At 51.1% G+C, this 17,917-nt stretch overlaps 4 protein-coding genes across 4 annotated transcripts; 1 reads left to right on the plus strand and 3 right to left on the minus strand.

Annotated features, from left to right (window-relative positions):
* Positions 1-4,087: 4,087 nt before the first annotated feature.
* MIND_00209400 (Carboxypeptidase S) lies at positions 4,088-6,537 on the minus strand (the record flags this gene model as incomplete). The annotated part of the gene is made up of 13 exons (XM_037358989.1): positions 4,088-4,173; positions 4,229-4,339; positions 4,390-4,682; positions 4,713-4,990; positions 5,042-5,104; positions 5,156-5,280; positions 5,331-5,406; positions 5,461-5,554; positions 5,602-5,659; positions 5,706-5,774; positions 5,821-5,924; positions 5,970-6,068; positions 6,119-6,537. 13 exons carry the CDS (start codon positions 6,535-6,537, stop codon positions 4,088-4,090), a joined length of 1,875 nt encoding a protein of 624 aa, XP_037224084.1.
* A 1,281-nt stretch (positions 6,538-7,818) lies between these two features.
* MIND_00209500 (Zn(2)-C6 fungal-type domain-containing protein) lies at positions 7,819-8,665 on the minus strand (the record flags this gene model as incomplete). Its single annotated transcript, XM_037358990.1, has 2 exons — positions 7,819-8,505; positions 8,558-8,665. 2 exons carry the CDS (start codon positions 8,663-8,665, stop codon positions 7,819-7,821), a joined length of 795 nt encoding a protein of 264 aa, XP_037224085.1.
* An 890-nt stretch (positions 8,666-9,555) lies between these two features.
* MIND_00209600 (uncharacterized protein) lies at positions 9,556-11,227 on the minus strand (the record flags this gene model as incomplete). Its single annotated transcript, XM_037358991.1, has 5 exons — positions 10,995-11,227; positions 10,578-10,949; positions 10,503-10,525; positions 10,121-10,451; positions 9,556-10,069 (listed from the first exon to the last, which is right to left on the minus strand). The coding sequence occupies exons 1-5, from the start codon at positions 11,147-11,149 to the stop codon at positions 9,556-9,558; spliced, it is 1,395 nt and encodes a 464-aa protein (XP_037224086.1). The 5' UTR covers positions 11,150-11,227.
* Positions 11,228-12,974: 1,747 nt separating this feature from the next.
* Positions 12,975-14,545, plus strand: MIND_00209700 (uncharacterized protein; the record flags this gene model as incomplete). Its single annotated transcript, XM_037358992.1, has 10 exons — positions 12,975-13,043; positions 13,093-13,317; positions 13,366-13,428; positions 13,480-13,505; positions 13,552-13,810; positions 13,858-13,934; positions 13,987-14,102; positions 14,151-14,274; positions 14,330-14,422; positions 14,476-14,545. The coding sequence occupies 10 exons, from the start codon at positions 12,975-12,977 to the stop codon at positions 14,543-14,545; spliced, it is 1,122 nt and encodes a 373-aa protein (XP_037224087.1).
* Between the last annotated feature and the right edge of the window lie 3,372 nt (positions 14,546-17,917).

Consider the following 17,917-nt stretch of genomic DNA (forward strand, 5'->3'; position numbering starts at 1 on the left):
AGAGAGACTGTAATATTGGCGGAAAACTCACGCTGGACAGCATACAAACTGGAGGGAAGGGAAAATAGTCTTGGAGACGCGACCTGCAAGTATTTCCAGTCAACGCTTCAAGGCAACATCATCAGTACGATGGTTCAGTCATGCAGAGGCAGATGAAACTCACATATGAACTAGTGCTTTGGGTTTCGCACCACCAAGCGCATGCACGCCTCTCAGGCTCGCCCCAAGCCCGTGTCTTCCCTCAAATCGCGGAATAGCACCATCGACTCTGCCGCAAGTTGGCGGTCACGATACTCAGTCAATCCGTCGCCGCTCCAGAATGCGTTGAATGTCAATCCGGTTGGAAAAACCCTCCCAAGCAGGTTTGCGTCTTTATGTCTGGTAAGTTTCATAATTCTCGTGCTTTTCACAATGACTCACCTCAGCGATGGGCAGGAGTCAGCTTGAGTGTTGTAGTATGTTCCTGGAGGGCTTTCATCTTGTAGCCATTAGTGAACAATTTGATCATGACGATGATGACTTTTGACAAGAGTGTTTAACGCAACACCGCACGAACGCCATTACAGACTGTGCGCACTTGCCAGACCAATTCTGGGAAGTACGATGTGCATATGTAGAATTGCATCTTGCGAGCGAGTCATGGCTGTGACATGTGACGAGGATGCGTAAACAGGCGTAAACTTCGTTCACCAACGTCTCATGGGGAACAGTGTTCAGAAAATCTGCTCAGGCGAGGAAAAGTCTCAACAACGAAATAATGATAATCGACCGGATTCTAACAAGATACAACCACAGGCAAATCGAAGAGTCGAGAAATGGTAGTTGGCCAAGATCACATCAAGAGGTATCCAGGAAGCTCTTGCGTTTTCGGGTGTCTAAGTATGCACCAATTCGTCAGACACATGCAAAAGAGAGAAACGAGGAAAACGAACTTGATAGTGACATGGTGGATGAGGCCAATAGGCGTGAAGAGACGTTTCGGGAGGGCACAGTTTGGCACAGGACAGGGTTGTTGAGGGAGGAGGCTTTGATGCAGGGGCTTGCCAGAATGTCTACCCAGTATTTAGTTGATTTATGCTCCTTGGTGGAAGGAGTAGGCATAAGTACTGAGATAGTTTGTGCATTTCGAGACCATGAGGCGTATAGACTTGTTTCGCTTTAGGACATTGAGGACAGTGTTTCTTGTTCTTGGGATAGGGCGGTATATGAGCAAGGCGGTCTGGGTTTTCGTCGGGATGCCTTGGAACAAAATAAACAAACCAGGCGAACAGGACTCGAGGACACGACTCACATGTCGATCACATGGTCCGCCATTCCGTTTCTTGCAATCAATCTGGCACAAAATGAGCAGCGAACCTTGTCGTATCGATTGGCAATAGCGCCTGGAGGAAAGATCCCCTGCTTGAGGTAGTATACTTCATCAAGAACAAGCGAGCGATATTCCATCCATACTACTCGTAGATCAGAGTCCATCAACGAGAAAAAAGGCCGAATGAATTGACCGCTGTACGTGAGCAAAGTCAAATCGCGACCGAAAACAGCAAAGATCCGGGACATGGTCGGCGATTTGAGAATGGCAGTCACTTTCTTCTCTTCAACAAAAGCGATGAGCTTCATGCTAATCGCAGTTAGCACTCGAACGACTCCAGGGTTTGACACGGACAACTCGATATTCTTCTTTTTGACGGCCTCCTTCTCCTCAAGATATAGCGGTAGCCACAGTGCAAGTTGCTCGGCATTCTGGAATGAGTATAAGAAAGCTCAAGTGTCGAGTCAAAAGACCAAAGAACCTGATGAAGTATGGGCTTGTCTCGTTCTCTCTTGTCGAATTGCTATACATCGAGATAAAGAATCGCAACAGGCTTGGTAAATGTTGGGCTTCACCTCTTTAAGTTGTTCCAGGTTGCGTTGGGGAAAACCTCGTGGATGCCGATGAGGATTGCCATGGGTGATATTGGAAGCTTCTTTAACTTCGAGCTGGGCCTCGCGGAGTTGACGACCCACGTAACGGTGAGTAACTTGGCCGTTCGCGTTGGTAGAAACGATGTGGGGGAGCCACCGACTGGGGTTAAGCTGCGCAAAGGGCGGCGCGATGATGATCGTCCTCATACTATTTTTGAAAGGAAAAGAACTGAGTCTTAGGGAGAAAAACTCCACACAGACTCACTTTCGGAGGAGATTATGTTTACAGTTTTTCTGAGACGAATGAGATCCTTTGAGGGAAAGAACAAAAAGTAAAACGGACCGAGCATACTCGCAGCCTGAAAACGAAATTGAAAACGAGGTTGGGCGTAGGTTTGTCGCATCTCTGGAATTGTTACTGTCAGGAGACGAAAATATCGTGATGACGATGACTCACTGAGCAGGTGTTGTCTTCAGCGAATAGCCAGGTCGCATAGGCTGCTTCGCTGTAGTTACCGCTCGCTTCGACAACGGGGGGGGGAAGGTAACGCAGGACAATTGCCACGTCGAAAAGTTCGTTTCGCATGTGTGTAGAGACTGAGGTTGTCATGAATGAAGTCCCTCAGAGAGCGAGACGTCATCTCCAGCTGTGCGAGGTCGTAGGGGCTGCAATGCGACATAATCTGGTTGAATGGATTGAAGATCGCTCAGGCGCGTTGAATTTGAGATAACAAACCATCATCCCGACCTCAGCAGGAAAGTAAGGAAGGAAAAGGAACCGGGCCACATAGTCGTCACTGGCGGGAAATGTACAAAGCTTCAAGTTGGGCATGATGATTGTAGAAAAGCACTTTCGGTGACATCGGTCACACGATAATTTGGCCCTTAAGCTTGCCATTGTACAATGTCAAGGTCTCCAGTGATACATATAGAACAAGGTGATGAGAGACCGTAATGCGAACAGAGTCTGCCAGTGAAAGAGATACCAGTAGCGACAACTTGAACGCGTCATGAAGATGGGGCGTGCCGTCCGTCACGGTGCACGCGCGTGCACCAAGTCCAGTATGAGAGCACCCCCCGAAGCAGAAGCCGCAGGACCTGCCGCGAACATCAATGTGAAGAAAATTGAAGGTGAAAGGCGGGACTGGTCAGGCCTACTGTCAATGCTCAAGAGATCGGGACGGGTTACCCGGTTAATGGACGCTACTACTATTATTATTTACTCTTCAGAACCTGTGGCTACCTGTGGACTCCGTCGACGCATACAATGTACACTTTATTACAAGTCAACTGCAGCAAATATGTTTGTGTTTGAAACTTTTCTCCACCCGCCGGACGACTCACTCATCTGAGTCAGAAGCTTATGTAACGGCTCCAACGATACAGCCGAAACATTGCTCCTCCACGGTGCCCATAAAGACTGCTCTCAAAATGCATTCTTGCATCGGTATCGCCTCTTCTTGAAAGTGCAAGCGCTCGTCTCGGTGAACCCCTTGTCGGTCACGTGTTCTGCCTTACATATTGAATCTGCAGCGTCGCATCATGATGGAATCTCTTGCCAACCAGCTGAACTCTGGCATAGCTTCTATCACATCAAGTTGCAGCATGAATTTGGTGCGCACTTTCCTCCGAGTTCAACTTGCCAATGGCTCAACATGCGTAGTCGAAATCCGAATCCAAACCGATGGTGAGAGCGAGGCGGATATCCATTGCTCAATCCCCCTGCCGTCCATGAACGAGCGATTTGCACTACAATCGGAGAACCTCGCCGGATGTTCAGCGGGCGGCTTGCCCCGTTGTGAGGGACGTACGATCCGAGGGGTTGTTGCGTTCAGACAATTCAGCGGACTGTATCGAAACTCGAACGGCCTGAGACCGTCTTTCTGTCATTCGTTCACGATGGTGTCGGCTGGGTCCAATCCCCAGTTGGTCGATGGCGATCAGCTCTATGCATGCTCCACAGTTGGTTGAGGGAGGCGCTAATGAGCTCTTGATTGAGCTTGTTGTCTCGTCGCCAGTTTGCCTTGCGCAAATTTACCCCGTGATGTCGTCCGGTGCATAATCGTAACTTTGTTCAACGGTGGGCGTGGTTAGCTGGGTTCTCGCTCCCGACTTCGACCTTCTGTTCAAGTAATCGTGTCAAATGCTATTCTTGTAATCGCGGCGTACAGTTAGCTTTTTTGCATTAGCCAATTATACCCCACTCGTCTGCATTAAGCGCAAGTAACGCGAAGAATCGAATCATCTCGACAAAGTCGTTCGCGTCGATCGCTGAAGTTCACGTCAGTCGAGCCATGTATGGGGGGGAGATCACGAGGCCACCCACACTCATTGACACTATGGATGCCATTCAACGTGCCCTCTAAGCCCAAGCCAGCCGTGTTTCCATGACCGTAGCGGAAGATGTTCGGCGTGAGATCCCAGTAGTGGCGCGTATCTGTCCATTGTATCAGAAAAAAAAGACGAAAACCCGAACTGGATCGGAACCTGTGTTTGCTGGCATAATGGTGGGCGAAACCACCACCGTCTTGTCATCCCCAGACGAGTGCCCGAGGCGTGTATTGTAAGTCGACACAATCGTTCCCGCTAACAAGTCGTATGCTGCGGCGGCGGGGGTTATCGGCGCTGAGTCAAATGCCTGGCCTACGTTACCCAAAGAGATATTTCCTGCGGCAGATCCCGTGGAGATTGGTACACCAAAGGCGGAGAACGATATATTGAAGCTGTTGGCAACTGGCTTGAGCAACTTGGTATCGTCATCACGAACTTCTGCCACCGAGCTGAACAGAGTAAATACCGATCATTTTCACTTGACCGATCCCCTTTCTGCAAGAATGCGATGGTTAATGATAACTGTCGCCAGCTCTGGGAGTGCGTTCGCCTTGACTCCACCGCGAATAACGTCAACGGCCGTGGTCGTACTAATTTGGCTTCGATAAAGGGGATCTTGACCGAGTACGCTTTCTAGCGCATGGAGCGACTCGTCAGAGGTCATAGAATTTTGGATCAGACTTTTGAGTGGAGGAGGAATAGATAACGTGTGCTCTGCCAAACACTGGAATGTTTGGAAGGGAACGGAGTCTCGACTCTGATGGCTATTCTCAGTGGATTTTCCGTGTAGGCTCGAAGAAAAACTGACTAGCGAGGCCTGATTGGGGTTGTTTTCATATTGAACAACAAGAGCGGAAAGAACTCCGATACTCTGAGCAATACGAGTCAGATATTACAACATAATTACATAGTCCAAACTCACTGTATGGGATGGAGGATTGCTGGAATGTCCACCCGGAGACGTGACGTTGATAGTTATGTCGATGTAACCCTTCTCAGTTACACCGGGGAGTGCAACCAACGTGTCAAACATATTGACCATACCCGCTAAAAACCACATTGAGATGAATCTTTTCAAGTGTATGACAATTCCATACGGCCTTCGTCAACGATGAACGCAAATCCATTGGGGCCATATTCCTGGAGTAGCGCCTTTGAAAGATATTCAGCTCCCTATTAATGGAAGGTTACCCAGCGCCTCTTCGTAGTCGAAGTTGTGGTTCGCACCTGGAAACCACTGATTTCTTCATCGAAGCCGAAGGCAGCTACAATGGTCCGTGACGGAGAGAAATTAGCTTCTAAAAGAATTTCGAGAGCCGTTCTAAAACTGGGTTAGAAGGAAGACGGGGAGCTGCAAAACTTGCATACAAAACTCCGATTAGCCCATTTTTATCGTCCGCGCTACCTCGGCCCCAGATCCGATCACCTACCCATTTTTAGACCCTGGAGAAACGATGGAGAACAAGGCAAACCGTCGAAGAATCCGGAAAATGGAGGATGAGCCCAATCACTTTCCGTCAAAGGATCAACGGGAACAACATCTCAAAAGGCATCAACATTGCAACAAGGAAGCAAAATTCAAAACACCTTGATGAGCAGCGAAAAATATCGGTTTAAGCGACGCATCGGTTCCTTTCCATTCGTACCATAGAGCATACGTATTGATTTTACGAAGAGTCAAGTGAGAATGACTGAGATTCATAAGCTTGTTGTTTGCCCAGATACAACAGACGCACGCAAGAGGAAACGCTTGTTTGAGATAGGCGTGGAGGCTTTTGAACACTTCCCAGCGTGGATCAGTACCGACAGCTTGCATATCATCGAAAGTGATAGTTCTAGCTGCTGGTGTTGAAGGAAATAGAACCCTGGAGAAGAATAGGCGTACGGGATTTGCACTGTGCCTCCAAGGAGTTGCACAACGCGTGTCTTGAAGTCTTGTGCTTCAAATTGGCGCGTAGCATTGGCCCAAACGGCCTTGTTGACGATGGGAGATAAGGCGGAAGGCTGAGGGCACACGTCGTCAAGAGATTGACCAGATTCCAACTCGGAGAAGAGTTGAAAGTCGAAAATGCCGACACCGGGAAGAGTTGCTGTTGGTAGGCCCCACGTTAGAGCCACAACCAGAAGTGCAGCAATAGCGAGGAGTGATGGGGTGAAGCTAGGCATTGAAAGTTGCAGTGACAATGCTGCAACAGCGTATTTCTTGTTTATAAGGACGTTCGAAAGTTGGTCACTATTCGGCGCCATATAAAATCCACACAGCGTTAACAAATGGATCAGCACCGAGGCCTTGAGAAGCTTCATCTTGAAACTGGACCATCGTGGTCGCGGTTGGAAGGCGGTGGATTACATAATGAACACATCGTCAATGGGTGCATTAACGAGCAATCCAACGGGCCAAAGCCGTCTGGTGGCGACCAAGGTCTAGCATCGATGAGCTACCATTTGCTCGCAGTAAATCACGAGAGCCATGGTTTTCAAGTCTTTCCATTTCCAGACGCTATTCGACATTCACAACACGACGCACACTTGGTCGGCGAATCAAGTTCACCTCAAGCCCGGAGCCCAACGACAAGGGGGTGCGCCCTCCTCCGAGAATCTATCTACACATGATGGCATGAAGCAACAAAATGAATCTTAACCCTACTTCAACCCGTTCGTTCCATCCCATAAGCAATCGTTCGTTTGGTCAGGGTTAAATCAATCAGAGCTCATCTAAACGACCCTTAGTGCTTGTGACCGTCGTTTACGGTCGTCATTGACAAGAGACGACTCAAAACGATTCGACTGCATGTCTCTCAACCGGTGCAGCTGCTGAGCCAGCACTGCACGCAGTAGTTAGTCGCGTCATGTCACACGTAGTCACATCCATCCGAGTTTGCTTCTCACCAAGCGCTGCGAGCCTTGGGCATCTCCACCGGCGATTCTTGGACCTTATCCAATGACTAAAGCGCAAAGTGCAGGGTATGTCGATGCTCATAGTCACCTCAGCATTGTCTACATAGGTCAATCGGAAACCAGCTGTGCCTAACAGTTGTTGCTGTGGACGGTCAACACATCTGGTACTCCGTACAATGCCCCCAGCTCTCCATCCAACAACCGGAAACTCACACCAAGTCGCCAGAATTTTGGCCGGGAATGTCGACGACACGAACCAGTATGATGTGCTGTGCAAGACCCAAGCCAACCAGTAGCCTGCAAGAGATCGCAAATCAGTACGGGCCAGCACCATATCGTCAGCATACCTTCGCAGAAATCCAAGAAAGTCGAGCGTAGAATGTGGTTAGGCTGCTGCGTCGTCGAAGGCAAGAGACACTCACGAAAAAGAGTGCGCCCCGTCTTGTGAACTCTCCCTCAAACTCCAGACTATGTACCGGGCTGGCTAGCGGAGCCGAAACTTCTGCTTCAGGCGGATGCTACCCGGTACCCGACCACAGACAATGCAACCAAGACACGATGTCGGGAGAGTCAGACGTTCTTTGAAAGTTGGTGGTCGGCGAAGAAAGATTTAGACGATACAAACAAACAGGTAGAAAATACACTAGATGATACGATGAGCCCAGGAATAAAAATACAACAAGTGTGTCAGAAATTATATGGAACATGACTGTAGATAGTCTGGTCAGTCTCCATCAGAGGGAGAGTAAAGCGGAAGTCGTTCAAGTCGAGATCAAGGTCGAATAGTCCCAGAGCCGAGGTTTCGTCAAATTGTCGGTGCTCTGCATCACCGACATAATGACTTTGGAAGGCCAAAGCTCCATTGAATGTCCCCGGTAAACATGCAGAGTCCGGAAGAGCGGGCGGATAGACGTCAAAGGTGAATTCGTCAGCAGAGAAATGAATGCTGCTCTCAGATGCACTCTCAGGGTACTCGAGCCACTGTGGAGCATAACGCGCCACTGGTGGTGGTGGAGGTGGTTGGATAGGCGCTGGGTACTGCGCTGTGGAAGTGGATGGGAGGAAAGTAGTGTCGAAGATAGCAGGCGTGCGTGGGCCAGGTGATGCAGCCGGTGAGTAGGAGTCTGAATCTGAAGGGCATTTGCAATACAACTCGTCGCAGTCGTACTGGCTAATGGTTGGCGATGCCGGGATAACGGTGGGTGGTCGGACAGCCAGACGTTTCCTGCCTCGACGAGCTTTGCCGTTGGATGAAGAGCTTGGATGGCTCTTGCGGGCATGACGCTCGCGCTGTCTCTCTGTCGGTTCGTAGACACAGTCGAGGCCGCTGAAGCAGCAGCGCATGCAAGCCCGATCTTGCGAATCGGTAACGCACTGTAGGTCCTGGTTAGTTTGTTTAATCCGAAGGCAAGTGGCTGAAACTCACCTTGGTTTTACTACTTCTGCAGTTGGCGCAAGCCCGGGAAACGCGAACAGGGTAGTCAAAGTCGAAGGCAACGGGAGCCTTAAGACTGGTCAAGGTGGGGGAGTTCATGTCGGATGAGTAGTTGAATCGAAGACCAGAGTGGGGAATGAAGAGACGCAGATTGCGCCGTGTCTCTTATAGTAGGCGCTGCTTGGTAGCGACATGACGAAAGAGAGAGAGAGAGAGAGAGAGAAGTGCAGAGGCGATCCAAAAGCCACCAGATGTCAGTCGACGACGACGATCAGTTGATGATGCGCATCGCGACACCGCTTTTGCGGATTAACGGCGTAACTTTTCTTCTGCAGTGAGCCTGAGTACAATCGCGAGATTACGCGCAAGGAGAATCCAATATTTCGTCCGTCTTCAGCCTTGAGCTCTTCGTCCGAGCTGAATCTGTGTTACAGCCACCAGAGTGGGAGAAATCGTTCGTCCGAGACGATGCTTCATTTTTTTAGCTTCTTCGAATTCATTAAGAGATTTACCACTCCCGCGGCTGTTCCAGGCAACATCGTGAAAGGTCCAACCTAAGTGATAAATCCGGTACGACTCAGCAGCAAGATTCGCCGGAGCCTTGATGTCGCATCAGCACGGCCCGACTGGTCGTAACCCATCGCTTCCGTTGCTAGAGTCGGTGATTGCCAAGCCACACCAAGATCGACCCCGACGCCAGCTCCCCAGCAACAAACAACAGCGCTGAGGCACTCAGCGCATTTTTCTCGGTTGACAAATCAGCTCTGCCCAATCGCTCTGTAAGATTCCTTGTTATCAGGAGAAAGCTTGGCACTGGCTGATATCGCAGTTACTCTGATTCTGAGTCTGAATGGACTCGCAGAGCTTGGGCAGAACGTCTAATCATTGAGCGCTTCGTTCAGCACAGGGAGTCATCACAAACATTCATGTTTACTGTTTACAGGTGTATATGGTTGCAGCTACAAAAACAGTAAGAAAACACTGGGGCTTCAATCATTGAGATCAGATTCAGGGAAATTGGGGTCATTAGCCCACAACCTAGCCGGCTCTCCCTCACGGATACGGCCCATCCACTCCATCGTCAACGCTGCAGCGCGCACAAAGAGAGTACCATCGATCATGCTACTATCGTCCAACTCAGTGTCCTCAAACTCCCCAGCAGGCACAGTGCTCCAAAGCGAGCCGAAATGCGCCAATGTACGTTGTGTTTTTGAAAGATGATCATCGGGATGGACAAGTGACGATTGGATGACCTTGAACCACAAGTTGGGGATACTTGCGTCGGGGTAAGCAGTTTCGGATGGGTCAGGCTCTGCGTCGGGGAACTCGGTAAGAATGTCTGCAGAGAAGAACGAGTTGAGAGGGAGGTCTGGAAGACCCTGGGCGACGAAGTACGCCAATGATCGGATGAAGTAAGCACGCAAGAAGAGTGATTTGTGCTCGGGGGATTCAATGACCGCGATGTAGGAGCAGACAGTCATTGCGCTGGTGACAAGGTGCAATCTAAAATTCCGGATCAGCTTTGATAATGAGAGAACAAAACCATGAACATACAGTGTGAAATCCGCTTTGTGGAAGCCCTCTCCATCGCGCCAGCCACCAACAACATAGAACATTGTGTTCATAAAGCACAACTCCTTGACCTTGGCCGACACGTCCTTGGGGTCGGACCCGTCAACACCCCATTCAGCTGCATATTCTTGCAGTTCGGTCCCGAGCTGCGTCATAACGTCGTTGAAGTTGCCAGAAAAAGAGCGGAATTTATCATCGGCCAAAATACGTGCGACGATGGTGAAGGCATGTGTGTCACCTCCGTTTGTCTTGAACATACTTTTCGGAACGAGGACAGACGATGACATGCCATGAACACATGCTTGTGCAAGTCCTGAACCATATGGAATCAACGAGTGTCTTGGTTAGAGAAGAATGAACACACCTTCGGCCATGAGACCAGGCAGACTGCAAGCAATCGTTATTAGAAAGGACTTTTCAGCAGATAAATGTGAGATACCTGAACTCGAGTCCATAACCGAGATAAAGCATCGGATGCAAGATTCCCGCAAACAGTCGATTCAGCATGTCAGGTTTATCCCCACCATAGTTGGCCTGGGGTGAGAATATCCAATCTTCGAGTACTTGGTTGGGAGAATGTTTGAGGAGGAGGTCGGCAAAGAAGTACTGGTAGCCTTGGTAGTAGTCTTGGTCACCGAGATGCTTGGAGAAGTTTTTGGTGGTGATGGGTTGTGGAGAATGGCCGAGACCGCGCTCTTGGGCAACATGTTGCTCCCAGATCGCTTCGATTTGATCAACGGTGCCGCCGAGCGACCACTGGACGAGGAGATGGAATGGTGTGTGGTTGTGCGCGCCCCAGTAATTGAAGAATCTATGAGAGTATTAGATATTCTCAATGGAGAGAGCGACTAGCTACCCATGATGCTGCTCAAAATCTTTCTGGAGGTACTTGCGGACAAGCTTCGTCGTCTCTGCCGTGCTACCAGGATACCGCGACGGTGTTTCGACCGTCAACTGCGGGCCAGGAAGCGGCCAGAGAGCTGCAAGTTGTTTGGAACTGAAAGGTGCCATGGGACTCTTGCGATTGGAATTGCCATCGATTTGAGCTTTATACTGGTTAGCAATTCGTGGTCTGAGGATGACAGGGTGAAGGCTTGAAGATTGGCGTCGGTCGCAAGATCGTGACAGTTGGAAGGGTTCTGCATCGCCACCAAGTTGCCTTCGCTCTTCCAATCCAATCCAACATTCATTTCCCTTCTATCGCCTGGTCGGTTTTCTTGGCCTATTTGCCTGCAAAATCGGCGCGAGCGGAGGCTTTTATACTCAAATCCGGTCCTGCTCGTCTGTGGAGGATTTTCTTGTGAATGCCGCCCATACAAAAAAAAGCAAACTTGGTCGTTCACTGGCAAGCGTGTCGCTCTCCGAACGGCCACAAGTTCAACTCAAAGACTGAATGCAAGAATGGACTTCGAATGTAGTGCCTTGAGTGCTTTTTGAACGCCGACGCTAGGAATAGCCTCAACGACAGACAGCTGCAACGCAAGATAATCGTGAGTGAATAGTTTTTGTTAATAGACTCGGATCCATCTAAAGTTCAACTAGATACTTTGTCTCTGCAGAAGAGCCAGATGGCACGTTACCGACTACGCTCAAAGCGTCAATTATGATGAGTTGGTCGTTCAAACTCTGTTCCTCGCTAAGTGCTGCGACGACATTCCGCTTTAGTCTCCGTGTAGCTCGCTCCTCATCGGTGTTCCTGGTCACAGCCACTGTATTGTGTGCGGTTGCCGCATGCTTGAGTTCACGCTGTCGACGGGCGATCTCTTGGAGGCGCTGAACAAGGGCAGTTGTTTCCTCTTCCAGACTGTTTGACTCGATGATGATTCCAGGAGCGGTCACGCCTTGGATAACGATGGTGTTGGAGGGCACAGAGGGCGCGTTGAGGGAAGCGGTGTTTGCCTCATCGACAAAGGGGAGGTGGATTGTCGACGAGCTGGCAAGGATTAGCTCAAGACGTGCCTTGCACCGAAATATGGACCTTCCTCCGATCAATGACCCTCGAAAATAGCAAGCAACGCCCAATTTCCCCACCATCCCTCCAGAACACAACCACTTCGAACCTCAAACGAGCGATAACGGGACCCGTTCAGGACGCCACCACCACGATCCGCGCCGCTGAACGTAACCGCACTCGTTCGAGCAGCAAAGTTTTGGGGTTTTGAAGTAGCATCATGGGTCGAGAATCATTGAGATCGAAGCCTTTTCACAGACTATATCCACTCGTTAGATTGAATGTATGCATATAAGTATGCGAATGGGAGCCATATGTAGCTTTTCGAATGTTGTCGGTCACGTGTCAACACTTTGACTCCCATTCTATCTCTGCCTCTAGTGAGTACTCGTTCAGGCTGAATCGACGATATTAAGCTCATGTATAACTATATACACAGATTTAACGACGTCAATGTAAATACATCGTAAGCCCAGAGCCCAACGACAAGGAACCTCCACTACTACATGATTCGCGGGCAACAAAACATCCCTCCACTCTCTCTCTGCTCCCTCCCAAATACCCACCACGACGGTCGCCTTCACGTATGGTATCACGGCTCCCCACAAGCGATGTGCTAGTAATCCATACGATCCCGACCATCTACAGGCGCTCCCCTCTTGGCTGTGCCGGCCACACTCCCGTTCCAGGCAGGACCCAGTCATCATCTAACGACGAGTAGAGCTGGATTCCCATCTGCTTATCACCACGTCTGCTAATTTGAGCATATCTCTCTGTATTAATGTCCCTATCCGTATCACTGCTCTTCGAGTTGTTCAGCTACCATTACTACTTGGTCCGAGTCTCTGCGATTAGTCATCAACCAGTCACTCCGCCCTTGCCATCATGGGCAATATTTTTACGTTGCCCCAACCCTCCGTGCGCGACAATCTTCCGGCAGAAATCTTACTTGAGGTACGCCGCGAGTCCCGTGATAAATTATTTTTGCTCACAGCGTTTTGAGGTGGCTTTCAAATGTAGTCCCGTTGATATTATCCACCTCGAGCAAACTTCCAAGAACCTTCGCAATTTCATTCATCAACACAAACAGTACATTTTGAAGGAAGCTCACAAGAACCTTGCCCGCGGGCGTTGTCCACCACTACCGGATTGTCCTATTGTTCAAGCTTCTGGTAACTTTTCGCATTCGGCCTATGCAAACTGGGTATTTGGGGCTGCACCTTGCTCTGTAATAAGAGCTTTTATCCGTTGGATTACAATCTCACCACCCACTTAGGTATGCTCTTCGATAACGTATTCAACCCCTGTCAACTGGGCTTTACGATTACGGGCTTGTTCAGTGAGTAGCACACGAGTTTCTACTCGATCAATTGCTCACTTAGCTCTTCAGAAATATTGCAGGACCGTGTTGGCTTCGTCAGTCAGAATTTCTACTTGTGAACGGAACATTTTACCTTTACAGGAAACCCGCCATTTATATCGACAACTCTGGGGAGCTGACGAAGAGCGCTTTTGGCCAATGGCTCCCTCGGTCGAGCTCTCGCCCCCCATATCTCTATTTCAGAGAGCATATCAAGCGAGCGAGACTCGAGCGCGATCAGGTCATCGCTGTATTGAATGGATGCCAGCGTCAGAGTACTCTTGAAATTCCTCGTCGAACTTGGGACCAGCTTCAAGCCGAGTATGCGAAGAGGGAAGCCGATCGGCCCATTCTCGAAAAGGTGCGGAACCTGTGCTCTTGTATCCACACACACTGATGACAAAGCAGAATGCGGTCGAGCTAGAGCGGTGGTTACCGATCTATCGTGTCGAGAAAGCAGTAGTCGAAAAACGCAATCTTGAACGGCAAGTTTTTGTCCTACCTCGTATCTTGTTGGACCAACATTTTGTTTCATAGAGTTCAACTTCTTGCGCAAGTAGAAAACGTGCGAGCAGCTGAAATCACATCAACTCCAACAATGAAGCACATCCTATTTGCCTTTGCTAGAGACTTGGCATATATTACCTACAGTGGTGTGTTTCTCCTTTGCTCTTGGACCCTATTGAAGGAACTTCATGCAGTTTGGATTGATAACAGGTCGCGGATATTGGCTGAGATCGAAAACCGTCGTCAAGAAAAGCTGGCATGCGCGTTTTGTCACCAGCTCGTGAATTTCAAAGGCTTCATATATCATATGTACCGCAGGTATGTCTCTCGCAGCTTGATACGGACACGACTTGTATCTGATTCCTTTCTCCAGCCATCCAAAAGAAAACCGATGTCCAGTGGAGGGATGTAACAAGAAGCAGAAAGTAATGAATGGCGAAGGTCTCGCTGCTCATTTCCGAGCGAAGTAAGAAGTCGCTTGACTGTTGTCTGTCCTGTCCTGTTCATGATGATTTTTAGGCATCGTGCGGTTCCAAAACTTGAGCAGTATCGGGTGGACTGCTTTCATGACCATGATGATATGTGTTGATCACATAGACTATCAGCCCAGGGACAACTGCACACTCCTTCTCAAATTAGAATTGCAAGCTAGCCAAGTAAACGACTCGGACTCCTATGTTAGCTATAGTGACGTGACGAGTACTATCGATACTAGTAATACTATGTTGAGTATATAACTAGATTTGTAGCGTAGGCCCGTGAAGTGGAGTCTGTTTTGAATTAATAACACTGTGCAGTATCACTTGGAGTGCGGCACGGTATCTTCTTTCACAGGCCGCAGAGAGCGTGACCCCCAGGTCCACGAGAGAGAGAGAGAGTAGCATTGTCGGTTGTTGTGCCACGTTCACTCACTCGCATGCCAGTTGAGCACTCCACTTCGGTGTTGAGTTTTATATCAGGCCAACTGGGAACTTGAACTTCTAGGCTTTCGTCGGAGTCTCCAGGGTTGCCCTTACAGCAGAAGAAACTCTCTACAGGATTAACCGGTCAAGATTGCCAGGTTTGGTGCTGACTCAGGCTCGGAGTACGAGTCCGTACCCCCCTCGTCACCGCCCCTGCCACTTGACCCCTCCTCCTCTGCTCTTGTCGTCTCTACGCCCGCTATGTCTACCGGAGCTGCTCCGGACGCTGACGCGCGCATGGACGCACTTGAGGCGAAACTAGACAACCTCACCAATATCCTCACCCACCTTGCTTCCCAGGCTTCCGCTGCCGCACCACCTCCGGCAGCTCCCGAACCGCCTTCGGCATCTCCGAATGCCCCCGACGCGGATGCGTTATTTGGTGACATTACTGTCGCCTCAAAACTGGTCTTACGACCAAACCCCCCGTTTGCGTTTAACTGTCAGGGGAACCTCCCTTTCGGCCCCTCGGAGACGCCTCTGATTCCGGTCCGACTCCGGTTCCGTCTCCGGTCCGGCCCTCCATCTCGCCCGCACAATCACCGATCTGCCAACGCCCTCCCAACGGTCGCCCTGGGACCTTGCCTGCGATGCCGCCCAAGCCTTCTGTGCCCGACAGCGGCAGCTACGGACAAGCAGTATATAGTCAGCTACCTAGCAGGCGGACCCTCAGAGTTTCTTCTCTTTGGATCCTCCCCTGCTAGGTCAGCTTCATTTGTATTCGCTTACCAATGTTCACGCTTTGGATCCTCCCCTGCTAGGACCTTGATCTCAGGCCTCCGGGGTTGCCCTTACAGCAGAAGAAACTCTCTACGGGATCAACCGGACAAGATTGCTAGGTTCGGCGCTGACTCAGGCTCGGAATACGAGTCCGTTCCGCCCTCGTCACCGCCCCTACCACTTGTCCCCTCCTCCTCTGTCACTCCTGTCGTCCCCGCACCTGTCATGCCTTCCGGAGCTACTCCTGACGCTGACACTCGGCTGGATGCACTCGAGGCGAAAATCGACCGCCTAACTGAGGCCCTTACTCTTCTCACCACCCAGGCTTCCGCTGCCGCTGCCGCCGCTAATACTGCTGGCGGACCCCAAACAACACCACCCCCGGAGACGTTGATTCCGACTCCGACTCCGGTTCAGGGCGATTCCGAGGCCCTTTTTGGCGACATCAACCTCGCCTCAAAATTGGTCTTGCGACCAAACCCTCCGTTCACCTTCAACGGCGATCGGAAACGCGGCCGCGCGTTTCTCTATGCGGTCCGCACCTACGCCCGCCTTGCCCCTGAGGCCTTCGTGGTCAACGGAGAGGCGAGTGAGGAAAAGGCCGTCCGCTATGCCATGTCGTTTATGGCAGAAGGACCCGCTCAGCAATGGGCGGAGCGCCACGGAAGCAAAGCCCCGTTTCCGTTTCCGTCCTGGGGCTCGTTCGTTTCCGAGTTCCGACTCCGGTTCGTCGAGGAGAATGAGCAAGATCATGCTCTCTCCAAACTGGAGACTTCCGCCTATCACATGGGATGTCTACCAGTACACTGACGACTTCGAGGACCTGATGGACCTCGCCGGATTCCGAAGACGCGTTGGTCAAGGTGACCAAGTTCCGCCACGGACTTGACCCCCTGATCAACAACGGAATCACGTCCTCGAACGACCCCCCGGACCTCCGGGACTACCTTAGCTGGCGCACCCGGGCCTTCCGTCAATACGAGGCCCTGGTCCGGGCCAAGCTGATCAAGTCAGCCGCCCCCAAGACGCCTGGCGGTTTGATTCGGACTCCGTTTCCGGTCAACCGTGTCAGGGTTCGGGTCGGGCCAACGGGCCCTATACGGCCCGACGGGCCCTCACCACCCTTAGAGCCAAGCCCTCATATATTCACAAGCTCAAAGCACTGAGCAACAACACTAATATCCCAGAGAAGGGACATAATAACGGATCGCGCTTTAGTCAGCCATCAAGCCATCATGACCCGCCATCAGGGATCATGATGCGCCGCCGGACGCCCTTGACAGCGGGCCCAATCGGCCCAGACAACCACAGGGATCAGGAGGGAGCTCCTCACTGTTGCATTGCCAAACACTCCTTAGTGTCGACATTGGCATGGCTCCTTTCCAGAGGAATGGTCCCTGGGCTCCTAGCGGAGCGACCAGGGACGACCAGAGACATCCCCTGCTCCATTCTGATCGACCCTCAGCGGGCCCGATCGGCCCCTAGCGCCCACAGTATATAAAGACCAGAGTATTACTCCTGTACCTTAGGTTTAGCATTGAAGTCTCTTCCTTTGAACCCTACTCCGGCCTGGTCCCCTAGAGCGGGGTTGCTGCGACTATACCCCAGGAAAGGGGCGTCTAGACGACTTCCAACACTCCAGGCTAGCTTGCCTCATTGACCTGAGCCCTTGGTTGGGCTGGACAGCTCAGGCTCTTGTCTCTTATGTTCACCCTTGTCCTAGCCACTTCTTCTTGCTCTCTGGCCTCAAGCTCTGGGTTCCCCTGGTACGGGGCGATGGGAGGGTGCGGGCCCGATCGGGCCCGCATGTCACGCGTCACACCGCGCAGTCACGCGGTGTCTAGGAGCCACAGCGACTCGTTTCTCCAGGAAAGGAGATATGTCGCCCCTTGGACTGGCAACCCTTCTCAAGCGCTCCAGGGGTCTCGGGCCCGCAGCCCCTGCTGCGGGGCGACTCCCCTCGACCCCCCGAACCGTCGGGCGTGACCGCGTTACGTCACGCCCCGCCCGAACGGCTTGTTCAACTGGCCCAGCCTATGCCTTGCCCTATGCCTTGGGCACCAACTCTACTAGGCAGCACTCTTTGGCTATGGACTCGTTCCCTTCAGCAGGGGTAGGACACTCTAGACGACTACTCGTATCCTGTGACACCGCTGTCACACAACATGACAGCGGGGCGTCTCGAGTCGCCCCGAGCTGTCCCTACCCTGCTCTCTATTGCAGCAGTAGCACCATCTACGCTGCCTGGCTGCCGACCACCCAGCTATGGGGGTTGAACC

This window comes from Mycena indigotica (assembly GCF_014461135.1).
Source record: "Mycena indigotica strain 171206Taipei chromosome Unknown Mind.scaff0002, whole genome shotgun sequence".
Lineage (NCBI taxonomy): Eukaryota > Fungi > Basidiomycota > Agaricomycetes > Agaricales > Mycenaceae > Mycena > Mycena indigotica.